Raw genomic sequence first — 23,582 nt, 5'->3', positions numbered from 1 at the left:
TGAATTAGAGGATTTGGTCACCATGAGTTCAATCTGCTACTACCTAAGGTTCCTAAAATGGCCAATCATATATGCTAGCTTGTTTTAAAAGTTTTAATTCCCTCTCTAACAAATCCATAAATGTAAAACAGGGATATATGTGCATATTGAAAGTTTACAGAATGCCCAATATCAACATAAATAAGCAATTTTCTCTCATGTATAAAACTATGCAGGGAATATATTAATGGCACAACTATAAAAAGACTACTAATATTTGAATACGTACAATGCTTGTTCACATAACAAATGGATGATGAAACCTAAATGTGACTTCCCATAGGCACAGTTGACCTGCCATATATAGTGAGAATCATTTCTTTAAAATATTTTGCTAGAATAAGTTGATAACACAGGGTGAACAGTAGTTCGAACAACATGGCGATTTTATTCTATGGATTTAAATGCTTTTTTATCTTTAAATGCTTTTTATTTTCTTTTTTATACAAAATATGGGGGTAACCCTTGTTAAAATATATGTACTTATATATTTCGAAACTGTAATTTGAAACTCAAAAAACAAATTTCAAACATCCCAAAACTCGCCCGAGTCAAGCCGAGTCAGGCCGAGTCAAGTCGAGTCAAGCCGAGTCAAGCCGAGTCAAGCCAAGTCAGGCCGAGTCAAGCCCGAGTTTTGGCAAACCGAGTTTGCCTTGCCGGGTTGACTCGCTGGAGGGGCGAGCCGAGCCGAGTCAGCCGAGTCAACGAGTTGACTCGGCGAGTTTTAAAACACTGATCTGGATGGTTTAGTTCCTATACCACCACGCCTTCTCATGCAGGAAACCAAGGATGAGAAAGGTGACACAATTACCATTTCTATTAAGAATCCAGAGTATACAACTTGGAGGAAGCGGGACCAGTCTTTGGTTGCTTATATATTACGTCAACACTCTCTCAAGAAGTGTTGGTTACTCTTTCAGATGATTGCACTGCGGCGGATCTGTGGAGTAAGCTGTCTCAGACATATTCTCAGATATCAGAAGCCCAAGTTATGTACTTAAAAAATGAATTTCAAAGTTTGAAGAAAGCCTCCATGACAGTCATGGAATACATAGGCCGCTTGAAGAGTATTACTGATCAATTGGCGGTTATTGGAAGTGCTATTGCAGATAAAGATAAAGTTCAACAACTTCTCAATGGATTGGGTCCTGATTTTGACATGCTTACCACGGCTTTATCATGTCTTCCGCAGTTGCCCACTTTTGACGACCTTCAAGCGAAACTTCTCCAGCATGAGATGATTATGAAACAAAGGGCAGAAGGAAATGAATCAGCTCGTCCTCATTCAGTTTTGGCCATGGACACTTCTGTAGGTTTTGGACGAGGGAATGGAGGGCATCAAGGAGGCAGAGGCCGCGGACGTTTTGGGCAGGGAGGACGTGGTATCTTGCCTACACCTAATATTTCAGGGGTTTTTAATACAGGGAATCAGAGGAGAGTGCCCACTTGTTTCTTATGTAACAAAAGAGGACACGTGAAAGCTGATTGTTGGTTTAATCTACAGAATAGAGGAAAAATAAACAAAATTGAGAATAAATCAGCTACTACTGTGGACACAAAAGGGTCATCCACAGATGTGCAACAACTTTTGTTATCAGCATTGTCACAAATGACGATCAAGCAAAATGAACAAGGCGAATTGTATGTTGATTCAGGTGCCACCACACATGTTACAGGTAATGCGGATAAGTTATCTCACTTATTGCCTTATTTTGAAAAAGGTAGTATAGTTACGGGAGATGGAACTTATCACTCCATTAGTCATACTGGCAGTGCACATATCCCAATGTCAAAGTCCTCACTTCACTTGTCCAATGTCCTTCTTGCTCCTAATATTAAAAAGAACATTGTTTCTGTAGCTAAACTTGTTGACGATATGAATTCTTCCGTCGAATTTACTCCCTCTTCTGTTTATGTTAAGGATCTACGAACGAAGGAGACGTTCGCTAAGGGGGAGCGACAAGGAAACATGTATGTCTTCAAGGAGATTCCTTCAGTGTCTTCGTCTTCAGTCCCAGTTCTCCAGTTGAAGTCGTCCAAGCATTCTTCAGTGTCTTCACCTTCAGAGTCTTTGTTTTTCCCTTCATTGGAAGCTTTTAATTCATCTCATTGTAATAAGTCAGATACTTGGCATAGTCGTTTGGGACATTGTAGTCGGGGTTTCGTTGAAAACCATGTATCTGATGGTCTCCTTCCAGAGTCTAGTTTATGTTCATTTTTTGATAATAATAATAAATGTTCTTCATGTGAACTCTGCAAAAGTCATGTTCTTCCTTTTCATATTATAAATAAAAGAGCTTCAAAGCCATTTGAGATTATTTGTTCTGATGTTTGGGGACCCGCACCTATTCCTTCTCTTTCTGGCAGCCGTTACTATGTTATCTTTATTGATTCTTATTCCGTTATACTTTGATATATTTCTTAAAACACAAGCATGAAGTTTTTCAAATATTTCGGGAATTCCATTCGATGGTCAAAACAAAGTTTGCTTGTGATATTGTGCATTTACAATGTGATGGTAGAGGAGAGTATTCATCGAACGAGTTTATTGTCTTTCTTCGGGATAAAGGAATAAGTCGACTGGTTTCTTGCCCTCATACTCCTCAACAAAATGGGGTTGCGGAGAGGAAACACAGGCATATTGTAGAGAGCGCGATGGGCATGTTACATGATAACAATGTGCCCGTTAGTCTCTGGACAGAAGTTTTTCACACATCTGTTCATATCATAAATCGTCTTCCTATGACACTTTTGGATCGGAAATCTCCCTATTATACTTCATTCGGGCAACATCCCTCTTACAATGAGCTGCGTGTTTTTGGTTGTGTATGCTACGTACATGTTGATTCATCTTTGCGAAATAAGTTTCAGGACAAGGCTGTCAAGTGCAGATTTGTTGGGTATGCAGATGAGTACAAAGGTTATCGATGCTATGATCCTACTACAAAACGTATTAGGACCTCCAGAAATGTTGTTTTCGACGAACGAAATTTTCAGGTCAATGACTCTGCAGCGTTGCCATCTCGAGAATTAGAAGTATATGATCCATGGATGAGCGCAAATCTTTTTGCTAATACAGGAGAAACATGTCAGACAAATTGTCCTTCCTTCGGCTTGAGTAGAGAGTTGAATGACTCACATATGCATGTTGAATTATCTCCAGTTGAAACACCCCCAGTAGAATGCTTCTCTGGGCAGATATACACTAGACGGGACAAAAATACAGAGCCGAGGAATGTGGAAAGCATCACCAATGATCCGACTCAAAGGCCGTCACGCATTAAGTATCCTATTCAACGATGGGTGAGTTATGAGACCTTCTCCCTTGATTTCCAGTTGTTTATGTCTCAGCTCACAAAACAGGATAAACCCACTTGTTTTAATCAAGCTCTTCAATCCCGTCATTGGACTGAAGCTATGAATGAAGAAATGGAAGCTCTTCATGAATGCCAGACTTGGGAAATAGTCCCTCGACCAGAAGGAAAGAATATAGTTGGCTCAAAATGGGTTTATAAAACAAAGTATAAGCCTGAAGGAAGCATTGACAGATATAAGGTACGACTTGTTGCTCGAGGATTCACACAACAATATGGTGAAGACTACGATGAAACTTTTAGTCCGGTAGTCAAAATGGGTACTATTCGTGTCATCATATCCCTAGCACTCGATCGAGGTTGGAGCCTTAGCTAGATGGATGTTAAAAATGCATTTTTACATGGAACTTTAAAGGAAGAAGTGTATATGGAGCAACCTCCTGGTTATGCCGAGAAGGATCCTACTGCCTGGGTGTGCAAACTAAGGAAATCTCCGTATGGGCTGAAACATGACTCCCGTTCTTGGTTTGAAAGTTTCTCTATGCAAATTCAGAGTTATGGTTTTAGAAGATGCCCTCTGGATCACTCACTCTTTATTTACCAAAAGGCAGACATTGTTATACTTCTTATATATGTTGATGACATTGTGATCACTGGGAGTTCAGATAATCATGTGCAAGGCGTGAAGCAGTTTTTAATGAAAACTTTCAAGATGAAAGATTTAAGGGAGATGAGGTACTTTCTTGGTGTGGAAGTTGACAGACAACAAGACACATTGACACTCATGCAACAAAAATACACTCTTGACCTTCTGGAAAGAGCCGGGATGACGAATTGCAAACCAGTCAGTACTCCTAGTGTATTACATCAAAGGATGAGCTCTGAAGATGGGCATCTTTGTGTCAACCCTACAACGTATAGAAGTCTCGTGGGGATGTTATAATACTTGACTTTTACCAGACCTGATATAGTTTATGTTGTCAATCAGGTATCCCAGTTTATGCATGCTCCAACGGAGGGTCATATGGAAGTTGTGAAGCACATTCTACGCTATTTAAAAGGAACTATAGGAGACGGACTTGTTTATCGCAAGAACGATAATTTGCATAGAGGACATGAACTCATCACTTATACAGACGCAGATTGGGCAGGGGATCCAGATGAGAAACGATCTGTCTCTGGATATTGTGTATATATTGGACACAATTTAGTGTCCTGGAGCAGCAGAAAACAAAAGGCAGTGGCACGATCGAGTACAGAGGCTGAATACAAATCGATGGCTGCAGGCACGGCAGAAGCCACATGGATTAGACACTTATTGAGTGATCTTGGGGAGACAATTATTCGATCATTTCTTCTATGTGACAATCAAAGCGCAATAAACATTGCATGTAATCCTATCCAGCATAGCAGAACGAAGCACATTGAGATTGATCAACATTTCATACGGCAGAAAGTCGAGATGAAGGAGATAGAACTACGTCATGTTCGAACAGAAGATCAAGTGGCAGACCTGTTTACCAAGGGGTTAACAGGCCGTCAATTTTGGTTATTGAAGAGCAAGTTGTACATGCTCCAAAATCACGTACAACTTGAGGGAGGGTGTTAAAATATAGATCTGGATCCAGATCCATACGCATGGCATATTAAATGAAACACATGCTAAATTCATCTTCATTAATGGCATCCTTGTAATATATCTGATATTACAAGGCTCGTTGTATACTCCTTGTATTTTATAAATGTTAGGGTTTGGAGGTCGAGCATGCAGTGTGTGCCACCCCAGCCGATTCTGCATCTCTCTCTTTCTCTCTCTCTACTTTCCTGTGCAGGCTCATGCAGGCTGAATCACACATACGAGATCGAAATCTCATAGTTATATCTGTTTCAAGAAAATAGATCTTTGCATATGTTGCACATGCTTAAGTAGATTGCATATTGTACTTGTTGCTTTTAATGTAATATATTGCTTATCGCACAAATGTCTTGCTTTAATTTATTCTTCATTGTCTATTCGTGCACCTACTAATTTGTTAAGAAACTGACTCATTTCTGTTAAAATATATGTAATCTATATATTTATATATATATATATATATATCATATACTACCCGATAAGGTAGTTCTGTAAACTCGCCCAATAGGGGCATTGTAGACTTTTTCTTTTTTTTCTTTTTTTCCTTTTTTTCTGATGTGCTCCTTGAAGATCCTACGCTTTACCGCCAACTAATTAGCTCTCTTACTTACTTATCCATCACCCATCCGGATATAGCTCATGTGACTCATGCTGCAAGCTAGTTTCAGCAAGCTCCTACTACTGTACATATGGCGGCTGTGATGAAGATTGTACACTATATCAAGAACACCATCTCCAAAGGGCTTTTCTTATCCTCTTCATCTCTTGAATTAAATGCTTATACTGATGCTGATTGAGGAGGAAATCCCAATTATCGAATCTCAGTCACTGGTTTTTGTGTTTTTTTAGGGGAATCGCTTATCTCTTGGCGGTGTAAGAAGCAGCAAAAAGTTTCTCTCTCGTCCACTGAAGCCGAATATCGGGCGATGACAATGACAATTATGAAAATCGTATGGATTAGAAGTCTCCTCAGTGACATGGGCATCTTCATTTCTACTCCCACCAAGATGTGTTGCAACAATAAGAGTGTGATTTATATTGCTAGCAACCATACTTTTCACGAGCGTACAAAGTATATTGAAATGGACTGTCATTATGTTCAAGATGCAACTCCAAGATTTATGTTCCTTCTTGACAAACTTTTTGTCTTCTCCCTGTAAAGTTTGAGGGGGGTGTTAATATATATATATATATATATATATATATATATATATATATATATATATATATATATATATGTTGTTTAACCAAAATACCCGATAGAGGTATTTTGGTAATTTCAATGTACTTTCATTTAAGTTTTTTTTTTACTTTTTCTTTATTTTCTTTTTCTTTTTTTATTTATTGTATTTTGACCACATAGGGGGGCCCCTCTTTCTAGTTGTTGGGGCCCCCAAACGGTCATAAATATGACCGTTTGGGGCTCCCAACGGCTAAAAGGGAGCCCCTCTATGTGGTTCCTTGGGTCCTCCTATAAATTGAGGGCTCCTCCCTCCTCCTTGTATGGCTTTTAGCCTCTCCTTTTCTCCCTCTCAATAAAGTTGTTTTTGCCTTTGTAGGCTTTTTACTCCTTAGTGGGTTATTTGCACTTGTATTGTGCTTGTGTTCTCTTTTGCACATTGTGTGCTTGTGTTGTTGGCTTCCTTGCTTCTCCTCTATTCGCATGTTGGTGCTTCCGCGTCTTTCATTACAATGCCAAGATCTTTTGTCATGATGGGAAGATCGTTTTATCCCCGCCAGGCTTTCCGAGAGTAGAATTCAGAATTCCTAGACCTGTGCGAGCTAGTCGGACAATCTCAGCACTGAAGGCATAGAACTACTTGCGAAAATGATACACTGCCTTTCTGGTTAGTGTCATCCAATCAGATCCGATGCCTATTTCCATCACTGAGTTGGATGTTATTCGCGATGATCCCGACGTGTTTCCCAAGGAGCTACCAGGACTTCCGCCGCCTCGTGAGGTAGAATTCAATATTAAATTGCTACCAGGTACGACGCCAATCTCTAAAGCACCATATAGGATAGCGCCAGCTGAGCTTGAGGAGCTCAAAAAGCAATTGTAGGAGTTGGATCAGGGATTCATTCGCCCCAGCGTATCTTACTGAGGAGCTCCAGTACTATTCGTGAAGAAGGACGGGACCTTGCGATTGTGCATTGACTATCGAATGCTCAATCAGGCTACGATAAAAAACAAGTACCCATTGTCGCGTATCGATGACTTGTTCGATCAGTTACAGAAGGCTAAAGTTTTCTCGAAAATCGACCTTAGGTCTGGATACCATCAACTCAAAATTAGGAATGATGATATTCCCAAGACGGCCTTTCGGATGAGATACGGGCATTATGAGTTCACGGTCATGCTTTTCGGACTGACCAATGTCCCCACAACTTTCATGGACTTAATGAATAGGGTGTTCAAGTCATTTTTGGACACCTTTGTAATTGTGTTCATCGACGACATTTTGGTGTACTCAGAAAGTCGAGAACAACATAAGGAACACCTAATCATCGTGTTGGAGACCCTGCGAAAAAAATGTTTGTATGCTAAGTTCTCTAAATGTGAATTCTGACTCGAAGAAGTTATGTTTTTGGGACACGTTATTTCTAAGAAAGGAGTGTCCGTGGACCCTGCAAAGGTTGGAGCTGTACTCAGTTGCCAGCAACCAAAGAACGCACGTGATATCACGAGTTTTTTTGGATTAGCTGGATACTACAGAAGATTTATCCAGGATTTTTCTAAGATTGCATTACCTCTGACGAAGTTGCTAAAGAAAGAAGCTAGATTCGTATGGGACAAAAAGTGTGAGGCGAGTTTTCAGTTATTGAAGGAGCGACTTACCAGTGCTCTTATTTTGGCCGTAATTTATACTGATGCTTCTGGGTCAGGCTGATGCAGAATGGGAGGTGATCGCTTACGCCTCTCGACAACTTAAAATTCATGAGAAGAACTACCCAACTCATGATTTAGAATTAGCCGCGGTTGTGTTCGCTTTGAAGATATGACAACACTACTTGTACGGGGAGCAATTCAAAGCATTCACCGATCATAAGAGCCTTAAGTATTTATTTTCGCAGAAGGAATTGAACATGAGACAACGACATTGGCTCGAATTCCTCAAGGATTACGACTTCACCCTCTCCTATCACCCAGAAAAGGCGAATGTCGTGGCTGACGCCCGCAGCCGCAAAGCACCTGAAGTTTCGATTAACATCTTATTTGCTGGATGGAAGTTGATCGAAGACCTAGCCTCTTGGGAACCTTTCACGATCACACAAGATTCAATCAGTTTATCCCATCTTGTTGCTCAACCTGAGCTACTAGCTAGGATCATCAATGGGCAGAAGACAGATGCGCACTACGAGAAGCTGAAGGCTCAATCAATGTTGTCTGATACACCTTTTCGTCTAAAGGAGGATGAAAGTATATGGCTGAAGGAGCACCTTTGGGTTCCAGATGACCCAGTCTTGAGGAACAAAATTCTTGCGGAAGCCCACAAGTCTAGATACACTATTAATCCTGGTGGCACGAAAATGTTCAAGGACTTACAGCAGAGTTATTGGTGGAATGGTTTGAAACGAGACGTGGTTGAGTATGTCTCGAAGTGTTTGACGTGCCAGCAGATCAAGATCGAACACCAGAGACCCGGTGGGGTCATGCAACAGATAGAGATCCCTCCATGGAAGTGGAAAGATGTCACCATGGACTTTATAGTCGGTCTACAGAGAATGCGGAAGAAGCATAACGCGATTTGGGTGATCGTCGATAGACTCACCAAGTCTGCTCACTTCCTACCTATCCGTCTCAACCACTCGTTGGATAGTCTCGCTGATCTCTATGTTAGAGAGATTGTGAGACTGCATGGTGTTCCAGTCTCGATTATCTCCGATCGTGATCCTAGATTCACTTCGAGGTTTTGGGGACAACTTCAGCTAGCTTTGGGCACAAAGTTGAAGTTCAGTACTGCATTTCACCCTCAGCCTGACGGGCAGTCTGAGCGTACAATTCATACCCTAGAGGACATGCACCGAGCCTGTACGATGGACTGGAAGGGAGAGTGGGATTCCCACATCAATCTGGCGAAATTCGCGTGTAACAACAGTTATCATGCTAGTATCGAGATTACTCCTTATGAAGCTTTGTACGGGAGGCCTTGTCGATCACCTGTCTACTAGGATAAGGTCGGTGAACGAAGGTTGGAGGCACCTATAATTCTGCAACACTATACTCAACAAGTGCAAATGATTCGGGAACGACTCCGTACTGCTCAGAGTCGGTAGAAGAGCTATGCAGATAGATGTCGACGAGAGCTTACCTTCACAATTGGTGAGATGGTTTTCGTTAAGGTATCCCCGACAAAGAGCGTATTTCGGTTCGGAAAAAAAAGGAAAACTAAGTCCTACATACGTCAAACCATTCAAAATCCTGGAGCGAATTAGACAAGCAGCCTATCGCGTGGCGTTACTTCCTTAGTACGCTCAGATCCATAATATTTTTCACGTATCCATGCTAAGAAAGTACGTTCACAGCCCATTGCACATCATTCACTACAATGACGTGGACATTCGAGGGGACTTGACATTCGAAGAAAGACCGAAGGAGATTGTTGATCGTCATGACCAAGTGCTAAGACCAAAGACCATTTCTTTTGTAAAGGTTCGGTGGCAACATCATGAAATTGACGAATGTACTTGAAAACCTGAGAACGATATCAGGGAAAAATACCCTGACCTGTATTTTGATTCTTGAAAGTAATAAATATTTCGCGGACGAAATTCTTTTAAGAGGGGTAGGATGTAAAACCCATGTTAAAAAAAAAAGATCGGACCAGGGCCGGGTCTGGACCCGACCCGGGCTTGTTTTTGTTAGGGTTTTAAAACCCGACACAGGGTGAGGGTTTTAAAACAAAACCCTCTCCCTTGTGCATCGCACCTTGCCCGTGCCGCTCCACCCCCTCGACTGGATAAGGGAAACCCTTGAGGGTTTTCCTGAATATCACCCCCCCCGGAGCTCTTTAAGAACATCACAGGAGGGGAGGGTGGGCTCAACAACGCTCCTCTCCTCCTCTTCCTCGCGTTGCGCTCCCTTCTCGCAACTCCCGACGCTGTCGTGGCCGACCCTCATCGGTACGCCTGCAGCTCCCTTGTTCCCTGCGCGCGACAGCCCCGACGACGTCGGCCGACAACACTGATCCCCTCACAGGTACGCCCTTTTCCTCCTCCCCCGTCTTCTTGTTCCCCTCCCTCTCTCCTTTCTCTCTGTTGGCTCTGCAGGAGGCCGACGACTCCCTGTCGCGCCCTCCTGCTCCCTCTGTGCCTACCAGAAGTGCAGCAGGGGACTGATGACCCCCCTGCTGCACCTCTCCTCCCCCCCCCCCCTTATTTTCTTTGCACCGACGGGAGGCTGGCAGGGGGGGGGGGGGACGGTCCCTGTCATGCTCCCCCCCATCCCTATTCGTCGCTATTTTGTCAAGCAGGGGCTGAGGCCCCTGCCATTCGTTGTTTCATCATACAGGGGCCGAGGCCCCTACCGTTGGTTGTTTGAGTGGGTCTCACAGACCAGAGCATGTAGAATGGGGCAGCGGTTAAGAAACCCCGTCGTACCCATTCGACATTCACGGTTCATCAAAGGAGAGGATGAATGGTACAAAAAACTCCGATGGACAGGTTGTTAACAACCACCTCATGGGCAAAAGACTCGGCTTCCCCAGTCATCGGAGCTAGGAGAATTGGGATTACCATAAATTATCCTAGGTGATAACTCTCATGTACTTCTGCAGAAGTTGGATGCCTCTATGAGCAACGAATGCCTTTAGAGATTTACTCTCTTGGTCATTGACTGTCCTTAGGAGCAGACTCAGTTAGCCATCCGGGTTAATGAAAAACACCTGACATAATAAACCCCCGAATCGGTCTCGGTTGTTTCTATGTTTCGCATTTGTGCGTACTCATAGGTCAGTTAATATCAGAACTTAAAGAATATCACTTTCATAATAAGTTGTAGATGATTGAAATTTATACTACTCGAAATGTTATATCTGTTTCAAGAAAATAGATCTTAGCATATGTTGCACCTGCTAGAGTATATTACATATTGTACTTATTGTTTTTAATGTAATAAACTGCTTATCTCGTGAATGTCTTGCTTTAATTTATTTTTCATTGTCTATTTGTGCACCTACTAGTTTGTTAAGAAACTCACCCATTTCATGGGCAGGTGACGAGTAGGACTTCACAGGTAGCCGATGGCACGATGCAACATGGCTCGAGAATGTCCTTCTTTCTGTTGGCGGCTTAGCTCTGAGTTTTGAGTTTTTCTTTAGATTATTAGATAGTGGGAAAATGCTCATTTTGTAATAAACTATAAATTTTATTAATAATCTATTATTTTGTTTTCTCACTTCTTTGAGTAGTTGTTTCATGTGAAATGATGATTTTACTGCTAACGTACCCAGAATTTGGTAACTTGTGCTCCTTTCTAAATTGCTTCCGTTGTCGATTTTAAAAGTAAAAACTTTAATCTTGAAAGGTTTTTCGTCAATATTTTTGAAATCACAAGTTGAAATTTTGGGGCGTTACAAGATATATATATATATATATATATATATATATATATATATATATATATATATATATTGTTTGCTAGCAAGAGAAGGGTCCAGCAGATGTCTTAGACCATGCATTTTTTAAATTCATCAGAAGTTTTCAATCTTTATTTTATAAGAGAATATAGCATACAGACATGGAACTAAGATCACAATAATCTACAAGTTCAGGCACATACCACAGGCGGCCCTCTTACAAACATTTGTTCAATGGTAGCTTCTGCCTCGTGCACAACCTTCAAAAACTGGTCTGTTGAGGGTATATCACCAGTTGCATTCGCACGATTTGACACATGATGTTCCGTCTGGCAGTTCATGGTCTCTGATTGAGGGGTTGAAGGTGCAATAGTTGATCTAATTTCACTTGATTTGTCACCATCAGGGCTTGTAGTAAAGTTGCTTTCACGTTTCTAGAAAAGAGAAAATACCATTAAGCATTGACATAGAAGGGAAGAGTATGACATAAAAGCAAAGAGTATAAACCCTTCACAAAACATATTAATCCAGGGTTGTACAGATAGCAAGGGTTATAAATGCAGAAGAAAAGTGGAAAGAAAAAAACAATACTTTCTCCAAAGAAATATATGTGTGTGCACATGCAAGTACATGTATGTGATACCAAGAGAAAGACAACTAAACCAAAAGTACCAACAAATGCATGAACACAAAATTATTCGTCAAAGAATTATATGAGCATCTGTTTCATCCACTGGAAGTGTTCTTTTGTGCATTGGTTCCTGAATATACACTTGTTTTTTCTTGTGTATGCGGACATTCAAGGCTGCAAAAAGAGGCCTATAATCATGTAGGCCCTTTACTTGTATAGTGATAAATCTGACTTCTTACATGCCATCTAACATCAAACCCAAGTTTAATTTAAGTTTAAGCAACATTTCTGCCACAAAAATGTGTATTTATTAATTATAAGCATGAGTTCAATAAATGTTAAAACATATATTCTATACTCTCTTCATGAGATATAATTTGTGAGATAAACTTGCACCCAATTGGAAGTGATATCTTATCAAGTTAACAAGGGTGTCAGAGTAGGAAATAGCTTTATATTTGCAAGACGTGAACACAGAGCATGATCGCCACTGAAAGAGAAAAGTCCAACTACAATAATTTTCTCCATGATTTTCAGAAAGAAACAATAAGTAGAAACTGCTTTCCCTGAAATCTTCAGAAAGAATTGTGGGATAAAGTGTCAGAGATTTACCCGCATCTTAAACCAATTAAGCAGACCATGCTTCTTATTCCTCTTCTCCTCTTTAACTATTTCATCAACATTCTCACTTCTTCTATCTGGAGATAAATAAGTGTCGAGTGCATCTTCATCCATAACAAAATCTCGCCTTTTATATGGAAGGTAAGCAAGCTGCAAAAGAAAAAGATAAGACAGCATAAACTGACCATCCAAAACAAAGTGTGTATAAACACACCACCAACAAAGTGAACATTTTTTACAACAAAGTGAACATTTTTGACCTAATGAGATCTAGTAAATGATCTTTTTCTGTGAAAGTAATTGAAGATAGTAATAAATCACTAGAATTAACCAGTCTACGTCCAGCATCATTTATAAAAGCAGGAGAGAGAGAGAGAGAGGATCCTTAAGCTTTAAGGTGCCAACCTCCTCCTCTCCAAATGAGTGTCTTCTCCTTGGACCAGGTCGTTGAGGAAACCTCGAAGAGTGTGTTGTAGAGACCAAAATTAGTTTTGTTAATCGCTGAATTCTTCCCAGCAAAGCTGCTTTAGCTTCTTCTTCTTGCTCCAATCTAGACTGAAGCTTGAACTGACCATCTTCTAGCTTTTCAGATAACAGCAGGCCACAGTTGATCAGACAAAATTCAAGGCAAGGCTAGGTCCATAAACAGTCAGCACAATTAAGCAACAAGATCATTATAATCAACACGTCAACAGATTAAAAATTTGAAATAGCTGCTTTGTTATATAGGCATGACACAGGAACGTTATGTGTCTGATGTGTTCTTTTTTTGTGTGTGTGTGGTGGTGCAGGGGTGGGGTGGGTGGGGAGGGGGGGGGGGGGGGGGGGGGGGTGCAGGGATGTGGGGGAGAGAGAGAGAGAGAGAGAGACAGAGACATGATAGCACCTTAAAGTGAAACTACGTTAACAACATTACTAATTCATGGAGATCCAAAAGGATAGATTAGTCATAAAACTGTATGAACAACTCTACATTGATTCTGACGAGGGCCTTGGACCCCAGCTTTAGAAAAAAAGTGAAGTATAAATGAAAAATAAAAAACGCTATATGAATAAACAGGTTACCATGAAATAAAACCTGTCAAAAGTAAAACAACATTCAACATTCATATAAAGAGAAAGACCTAAATATGAAAGAGACCTACGACAATGAAAAGCTTACAACATTTTCTTCAAGCTGTGCCAAACGCAATTTACAAATTGCAAACCACATACCTTTTGCTTTAAAAGGATGATATCCACTTGATCTGGATCTTTCAAATTTGGCACATTCACAATGCCCCTTTTCAATTGCTCTAACTCATCCTTTAAGCTTCTTATCTCATTTTGGTATTTCTTGATAAGTGATTGCTCATCAATTATCTGAAAATTAATAGGGCAAAAGCTTCATAATTTTCCTACCAAATGTCAAGACAAAATATCACACTGTTACCTTATTTTGTGATGCTTGAATTTCTATGCATTTTGCACGATGTGCAAACTTCAGTGTATTATGTGTCTCATCCATATTTCTTGATGAAGGAGTAACAGTGCAAATAAGCTGTAACACCAAGATTAGAAACAGTGAGGCCATTTTTAGAAGCATCATGTAATTATATTTACTATTTATAAATAAATAGAAACAATAAACAAATTAAAATATTGTTGTTTGGATGACAAATTGTTTTAGAATAAAGTTTCAACATAAATGTGTTTTGGATGTATATGGATTGTTGTCGATTGGATTCAATTGGGCTAAGTGGGTTCATTATATTTATAACCAATATTGATACCACGAACCAAATAGAAGCCCTAACCATGTGTTTGGATGTATGTGGTTTTGCTCCAGTTTGCAGTCAAAAGGACCAAATTCAGGCCCATGTAGGTCTTTGTCTTGGATCCTTTGTAAATTGATGCAAGAAAGTCAAAATCTAGGATCCATATAGGATTGGTACAAGATTTGTGACATTTGACCTGATTCAACCCATGAATCATAGTGGTCTGCAATTGAATTTTAAATTGTTTTCTGTTAACTCAAGGCAGTTTCTACTCTTGGATACTTGATTGGATCAAAAGTGAATTTATGATAATATTACAATAAAAAACAAAAAAATAAATAAATATAAACACCTCCTCTATTAATAAATTGACTTATTTTCTTGAACAAAAGGGAATAACCAGTGCATGCAGACAACAACCATCTTGTTTAAAATGAACAGAACCAAATGAACATTAAAGACATCCAAAGTCCAAATGCTACCTAAGATAATCTACTTAGAAGGTGCAAACGCCTCTATGTTTATGCTGGGGTAGGTATGACAATGCACAATAATCCATTGTTTGCAATATCTTCATCATGCAATAAACTAAAATCCAAGAAGATAATACTTACAGATACAAGACCATGGCCACTAAGAGAGGATTGGAGAAGCCGAGTAAGCTTTGAATCCCTATATGGTATATGGATTGCTTTCCCATCTGTTAATTTTGCAATAACCTGCAAATCTACATTTCAGACATTAGTCAACAGTTCTTCAAATTGGTCCAGTCTCATCTACCAAATTAGCCCACAACAGACATAAAGAACCCTATGCAAACACATTAATCTGCACAAACACACCACATTTAAATAAAACAACAAAATGCCAGGTAATGCTTGATTGGTAGTAGGTTTTCCTCATAAATTAGCAAGTTAAATCAGTCTAATGTCATGCCTACTACAGGTTTCCATTATATCTGAATACTACCTGTATTTTATTTATCCACAATTGGTGTATGAGAACAGGTATTTGCAATCTGGATGACTGAAATTCCAGCCACCATTATCCTTATTGGCATTTTCTTGATGAGGAAACTTCTTCGGAGAAGCTAAAAATAGTTTTTTTTTCTTGGGAGGATTCACAGAAATATCAATTTAAAAATAAAAAGTCACTGTTAATCTTTTAAGAAAGCATATTACTAAATTTAAAATAATCTAGTAAAAACAACCAAACGTTTATGAGAATTGCATGATCATACATATGCGGGGTGGAGGGGAAATATTTGCTACCCAATGGATAGTAGGTATTTACCCTTGGATCATATTTTTTCACCGTAAAAACACGGTTTTTTGAGGGTTGAGAATTTGGTAAATTGTACAGAGTGATCTTTCAATCCCTGAAAAGTCCAACATAACAACAGAAAAACATGATCCAAAGGGCTGGTTTCTACTACACGAAATATGTAGATCACATTGGATGGTTAGATGTGAAGAACAAAAAAATAAATTACAGTTTTTCACCAAGGGAATCCTTACCCACAAAGGAAGCAAACATTATCCACACACATAGATTATATATATGAGAAATTGGTTCCTCCTACTGTCCATATGGTGTGAACAGTGTTGATGTTCAACATATATATAACTAATAATCTTGTGTTTCAGTTATATACTGTATATGTAGTTTAGTATTAGGATCTTTACAGTTTAGAGATTAAGATTAGCATATGAAACATTCATTAAATGTGATGTTTTTAGTTATCATGAATTCAGTTATGACTTATGACATTTTAGTATGACTTGGATGTAAATTTAATATTGTTAAGGATTTAATTATCTTTAAATTATTTAGTTGTCTTTTATTTACATTGTCAGTTGCATGGTTTGTTTATTCAATTGTTTACACTGCCGGTCCCAAGCCCGGATAAAGAAGGAGGGTTGCGGTAGGCCAGTGACAGCCAGCATAAAAACTTAGTTACACCCTATGAATATGAACCAATATGAGAATTTTGTTGGGGCGTTCCCTACTGAGCGACACATTGTACTCTATAGGCCCGGAAGCAGTGATAAATGGGCAAGGGTTGCTAGGTCGTTGCCCAAAAGCGACGCATCACACCAGCGCCCGGGTGTGGTGTCAAATAAGCACGGGTTCCCTCACTTTGTTGGACGGGTGGGGGTAAAGAAGATAGTTCAAGACTATAAAATTAGGTTAGCCACTTCGAACATAGGGTCTTTAACTGGTAAGTTAGTAGATGTTATGTGTAGGAGAAAGATTGATATTCAATGTCTACAAGAGACCAAATGGGTAGGTGAGAAAGCAAAAGTGATAGAACCTTAGGGATATAAGATTTGGTATACAGAAATAAATAGGAATAGGAATGGAGTAGGGATTGTTATTAGTCGTGAGTTTATAGATAATGTAGTTGAGGTCCGTAGGAAGGGTGATAGGATTTTACTTATTAAATTAATATTAGGTACGGATATTATTAATATTATTAGTGTTTATGCACCTCAAGTAGGTTAGATGATTCCATTAAGCGTCAATTTTGGGAAGATTTAGATGGAGTAGTACAAGGGATATCTTATGGAGAAAAACTTTTCATCGACGGTGACCTTAATGGACATGTAGGCATTAGTAGGGATGGATTTGAGATTATCCATGGAGGCTATGGTATAGGAGAAAGAAACGAAAGTGGAGAAAGGATTTTAGATTTTGGTTTGTCCTATGATATGATCTTAGCCAACACTTTGTTTAGGAAGAGGGAGTCTCACCTAGTTATTAGAATACAGATCCATATAGACCACGTGTATGCTATATTGTAATGTAATATACATTACTAACTAGGGGTAGTCTTGCCATTGTAAAAGATTTGTAAACCTATTTTACCTTAATGAAGTTTAGTGCAGCAACAGAAAAAGTCTGTGGCTGCCGATTCCAAGGAAAATCCTCTCTCCTCTCTTCTTCCATTCCTTCTCGGTTTTCACGACTAAACTGCCAACCCAAAGCAGTTTTATCATGGTATCAGAGCAGTGATTGCTCTGGGCGTAAAAGTGCCTTCATCAAGGAACGTGAAAGGGCCTGCTCCATTGGCCACGATCTACCGAGTCTGCTCCACCTTCAGCCGAGCCTGCTTCTTCATCAGGGAACGTGAAAGGGCCTGCTTCATTGGCCACTATCTGCCGAGCCTACTCCACCTTCAGCCGAGCCGAGCCTGCACTTTCTCCCCTTCAGTCGAGTTCACAACAGGCCACGATCTGCCGAGCCTGCTCCACCTTCAGCCGAGCGTGCTCTTTCTCCCCTTCAGACGAGTTCACAGACAGCCGAGCCTTCTGCTCTTTCTCCCCTTAAGTCGAGTTCACAGAAAGGTCACGTCTCTCTCGTCTGTCTTCTTCTTTTGTTCCTTTCTCCCTTCAGCTGAAAATTTTCTTTCCTTTCAACGTCATCATCATCTGTTTCTTCTATTCTCTTTCGCTGAGTTTCTCTGTTACATATCTGAAGTAGTTTCAGATCAGTTATTGTTCCTTTTTAGAGCTGAGTTCCCTTTCAGTTTCATTCTCATATCACGCAAATTGTTTCTTTTCCACGCTGTTGTTGTTTTCTGATCTTCTTCTCTATCGGTTCTGAACATCACGTTACTGTTGGTCTGAAAACTGCCTTGTCACGTCTGCTTTATTCTCTTTTACTTTAACCCTTTTATCTTGCACTCCTTTGTCAGTTTTTTTTTTAGTTTCAGCCACAAGTGTTTTCATTTCAGCTTCAGTCACTAGTGTCTTCCCGTTGTCAACCAGCTACCAATGGATACTTCAGGCAATTCGGGTCTTTCTTCCAACTTCCTTGGACAACTAGTTTCGGAAAAGTTAACTACCAACAACTATCCGACTTGGAAAAGGCAGATTGATCCTTTTATTCGAAGTCAAGACCTTTCAGGCCACTTGGATGGCTCCACTCCAATACCCCCAGAATTTATCATAACCGAAGCCGAGGATTGCCGAATACTATTCGCAATCCTGCATTCGTTTCTTGGATGAAGCGTGATCAGGCTCTTGTCGCATACATCACTTCCACATTATCACAAGAAGTATTGATTTTCATTCCTAATGATTGCACATCCAAAGTTTTGTGGGAGGTTTTAGCTCAGACATATTCTCAGATATCAGAGGCTAAAGTGTTGTTTCTCAAACGCGAATTTCAGATGTTAAAAAAGGGGGCAATGAGCATTATTGAATTCTTAAATCAAGTTAAAAGCATTACAGACCAGTTAGCCATGGTTGGATATCCAGTATCAGACAAAGAAAAGGTGCAGCAGACACTGAATGCCCTGGGATCAGAATATCATGTCCTTGTGACCTCTTTATTATGCTTACCTACATTACTCAGTTTTGAGGAATTACGTGCCAAACTCCTTCAGTATGAAATGACTCTGAAGAGCATGTCTGATGCTTCAACTGGACAATCATCTACGCATGAGGTTCTTGCCACAGGGATGATAGTTGATCGTGCACGAGGAGGACGTGGCAGAGGCAGGGAAACTGCCATCCAGGGTGGACGTGGATTACTACCTACACCAAATTCCACAATCAGTTTTTCAAGGAATGTTCCCACATGCTATCAGTGTAATAAACGGGGTCACATCAAAGACAATTGTTGGTTCAACCCACAAAATCGAAACAGAGCGCAAAATAATAGAAATGTTGCTACACCAGGAACTGCAGGTAGTTTTCGGATCAGTGATGATGCTAAGGATCTCCTCCTATCTGCGATGGCCAACTTGAACCTGAAACAGAATGACGATGAAATATGGTATGTTGATTCTGGGGCAACGGCTCATGTCATTGGCAATGCAGGTAAATTCTCTACTTTGGTTCCCTATTTTGGAAAATCTAATATTGTAACTGGAGATGGGACTCACCACCCTATTTCAAACATAGGCAATGTCCTTATTCCTTTGTCTGAGTCATCTATTTCTTTATCTAATGTTGTTCATGCACCAAATATAAAGAAAAATATTGTCTCTGTATCTAAACTTGTTGACTCTACCAATTCATTTGTGGAATTTACTCCTACTTTTGTCTTTGTCAAGGATCTTCAAACGAAGGAGATGTTCGCTAAAGGAGAGCGACGTAGAAACATGTATGTCTTCAATGAAGATCTAGCCTCCAATGTCTTGAAGCCCAAGTCTAATCATGTCTCTGAAAATGTCCTAAGTTTATCCAAATGTAATAAGTCAGATCTTTGGCATTCTCGTCTTGGTCATTGTAGTCAATGTCCTTATTCCTTTGTCTGAGTCATCTATTTCTTTATCTAATGTTGCTCATGCATCAAATATAAAGAAAAATATTGTCTCTGTATCTAAACTTGTTGACTCTACCAATTCATCTGTGGAATTTACTTCTACTTTTGTCTTTGTCAAGGATCTTCAAACGAAGGAGATATTCGCTAAAAGAGAGCGACGTAGAAACATGTATGTCTTCAATGAAGATCTAGCCTCCAATGTCTTGAAGCCCAAGTCTAATCATGTCTCTGAAAATGTCCTAAGTTTATCCAAATGTAATAAGTCAGATCTCTGGCATTCTCGTCTTGGTCATTGTAGTCAAGACTTTATTGAAAAGTTAGTGTCCAATGGTTTTCTTTCAGAGTTTGTTTAACTTTCATTAAAGAATAAAATGTGTTCCAGTTGTCAAGTTTGCAAGAGTCATGTACTTCCTTTTCATCAAATAAATAAAAGAGCCTATATTCCTTTTGAGATAATATGTTCTGATGTTTGAGGTCCAGCTCCCAATCCTTCTTCTTCTGGAAGTAAATATTATGTATCTTTTATTGACAGTTTCTCTCGTTTTACCTGGATATTCTTTATGAAATATAAATCAGAGGTCTTTCTTATTTTCCGTCACTTTCATGCCTATGTTAAAAATCAATTCTCCCAAAATATTCAAATTCTCCAATGTAATGGAGGTGGTGAGTATTCCTCCAAAGAGTTTTTAGATTTCCTCCAAGATAATAGGATACATCGTAGAGTTTCTTGCCCGTATACTCAACAAAAAAATGGAATTGCTGAACGTAAACACAGACATATTGTGGAAAGTGCAATGAGTATGATGCATGATTGTAATTTGCCCATCAGCCTTTGGACAGAAGTCTTTCACACTGCCACTCATGTAATAAATCGTCTTCCTATGCCTATCCTTGAAAATCAGTCTCCCTATTATGTTCTCTTTGGTATACACCCTAATTATGATGAGTTACAAGTTTTTGGATGCACATGTTATGTACATGTTGACAAATCTATGAGAAATAAATTTCAAGACAAAGCCTCTATATGCCAATTTGTATGCTATGGAGATAAACACAAGGGGTACAGGTGCTATGACCCTATCAATAAGAAGATCAAAATTTTCAGAAATGTTTTTGATGAAAATAGTTTTCTGGAAAATAAAGCCAACTATGATCGTGAACATGGTGATATGGTCGATAATTGGTATGATCCATGGCTCAGTGCTGAACTTATTTCACATGCTGCTGAATGTAGCACTTTGGCTCCTGAAAACATACATGATGAGACGACTTCAGATAAGGTATTGGAAACACAATGTCAGAGATACAAAAGGAATGTCTGCACCAGAAGACCTAGAGAGCAAACAGATGCCCATGTTGGAGAACATATGACATTACCCAGTAATAAAGAGGCACCAAGAAGATCAAGCAGGATAAGGCATCCAATTGAAAAATGGGTAAGTTACGATAACTTCTCTATGCATTTTCAGATCTTTCTATCCAAGATTGAAAAACATGAGGAACCACTTGGGTTTTGTCAAGCTGTTCAATCTAACAAATGGATTGAGGTGATGGAGGAGATAGAGGCACTTCATGAGTGTCGAACATGGGAGATAGTTGGTCGTCCTCCAGATAAAAATGTTGTTGGCTCAAAATGAGTGTATAAGATTAAATATAAACCGGATGGGAGCATTGAACGATACAAGGAACGTCTTGTTGCCAAAGGTTTCACCCAAGAATATGGTGAAGATTATGATGAAACCTTCATCCCAGTAGTGAAAATGGGAACCATTCGTATTATCCTTGGCCTGGCTATTGAATATGGGTGGAGCCTTAGTCAGCTTGATGTTAAAAATGTGTTTCTTCATGGGGATCTAAAAGAAGAGGTTTACATGGAGCAGTCTCAAGGTTATGCAGAGGAAGACCCAAAAGAATATGTATGTAAATTAACCAGAGCATTGTATGGTTTAAAGCAAGCCTCTAGGTCATGGTTTGAAAGTTTCTCCTCAGAGATTCAGAACCACGGTTTTATTTATTCCCAACTAGATCATTCTTTATTCATATACAGGGATGGAACCGTTGTGGTTTTCTTACTTATATATGTTGATGATATAGTGGTCACTGGTAATGCTCCAGAGCATATTCAACAAATTAAAGTCGTGAGAGCGATTTGTGGGTCGATTCGTGCACAAGGAAGAGGGCTTTTGCGGTTTGTTAAGACCACATTTTCACCATTTTTCCACTCAAGAAAGTGGGTTAAGGGGAAAAAATCCATATTATTTGCTTATTATTGAGTTTTTTTTTAGAAAGATGGCATCAAATGACCTAGCATGAGAACGGGGCACTCAAGTAACGTGTGGGAACCAATTGAAAGTTTTTGCCATATCTCCTAATTGAAGCATCATTTGGCTGAGACACATCATAACGTTGCTCCATGCACATCACGGAATTTGCCTAAGGCCATGAAATCACAATGCTACCAGTTTCTTACCACTTTAAGAGAAAAAAAAAACAAGAGAAGGAGATGAATGAAGAAGAAATAGGGTATGTGCAACCATGGGATGACGTTTTCGATATAGATGGGATTGCTACTTGTGATCCTACAATCTTTAGCATAGCATCAAAAGTAAAAAGTTTTGCAGCAAAGAGGAAAAAGGTGTGGCTGGTACTAGAAGTGGTGGTGCGAATAGAAAAAAGAAGAGGGAGTTACTCTAGAGGAGATAGAGTTGGAGGCTCTATTATAAGTTTTTTCCATCCACAAACTGCCCCTGGGTCGCAACCCGACATTCGCACTGCTATGACCCCAAAACATTTAGTCGAGCAAATAAATGTCGCGGCTGAGAGATGGTTTTGTGATGCTTGCATTTCATGAAAGAAAACTGGTGTAGCATCATGGTAGACACGTGGACTAATAGAAAGACAGGGACCTTGATAAATTTCTTTATCTATTGTAAAAAATGAACTATGTTTTTAAAATCTATAGATATGTTTGATACGCCCAAGATAATAGATGTGTTACTCAGAGTGTTTGATGAGGTTGCAGAAAAGGCGAAGCCTAAAAATATAGTTTTATTTATCACTGATAATGCAACAAATTATAAGGCAACAAGTAAAAAATTGGCAGAAAATTATGGGACATTCTTTTGGATCCCATGTGCTATCCGTTGCATAGACCTCGTGCTTAAGGACATCAGCAACATGGATGAGATAAAATAAACAGTTGAATGTTGTTAAGAAATTACAAAATTTATTTATAATCATGCATGGATTTTAAGTATGATAAGAAAGTACACCAATGGTGTTTCGTTGATTCATAGTGCAGTTACTAGATTTGCTACGAATTTTTGACAATGCAAAGTCAAGTAAAGAATAGAACTCATTAAAAAAATACTTTCTTTAGAATAGTGGAATGTATGTCCTAATTTAACAAAAAGAAAGCAAAGAGAAATTATGGATATTGTATTAAGAAGTGAATTTTGAAACTCTTGCATGAAGTTGAGAATCACTGTACCTTGTTAAGATGGATGTAATCTTTATATATATATATATATATATATAAACCATTGCGGAAAATACAAATTTTTTTTACCCCTTGAAAATACAATTTTTTTTTACCCCTTGAAAATACAAATTTTTTTAAACCATTGCGGAAATCTTCCAAAAAACCCGGGGCCTTTACAGTTCCACTCCCAATTAGATAAAACAACCAACCACAATAGAGCTTACACTTATCATCTCAAACCATAGCAACTT

The 23,582-nt window shown here is 39.3% G+C and overlaps 1 protein-coding gene across 1 annotated transcript in view; it reads right to left on the bottom strand.

The window, feature by feature from the left end:
• Window positions 1-23,582, bottom strand: part of LOC149846911 (kinesin-like protein KIN-7K, chloroplastic) — a 99,049-nt gene that overhangs the window by 11,175 nt on the left and 64,292 nt on the right. Inside the window, exons 12-17 of the mRNA XM_089996655.1 lie at window positions 15,191-15,295; window positions 14,252-14,359; window positions 14,035-14,181; window positions 13,225-13,401; window positions 12,811-12,969; window positions 11,771-12,001 (exon numbers count right to left, since the gene is read on the bottom strand). Of these exons, the coding sequence (XP_089852781.1) occupies window positions 11,771-12,001; window positions 12,811-12,969; window positions 13,225-13,401; window positions 14,035-14,181; window positions 14,252-14,359; window positions 15,191-15,295 (927 nt within the window). The remainder of the gene's footprint in view (window positions 1-11,770; window positions 12,002-12,810; window positions 12,970-13,224; window positions 13,402-14,034; window positions 14,182-14,251; window positions 14,360-15,190; window positions 15,296-23,582) is intronic.

The sequence above is a fragment of the Nuphar pumila genome, chromosome 2 (assembly GCF_984573655.1).
Source record: "Nuphar pumila chromosome 2, dmNupPumi1.hap1.1, whole genome shotgun sequence".
Taxonomy (NCBI): Eukaryota; Viridiplantae; Streptophyta; class Magnoliopsida; order Nymphaeales; family Nymphaeaceae; genus Nuphar; species Nuphar pumila.
This window is presented reverse-complemented; position numbering and strand designations above follow the sequence as displayed.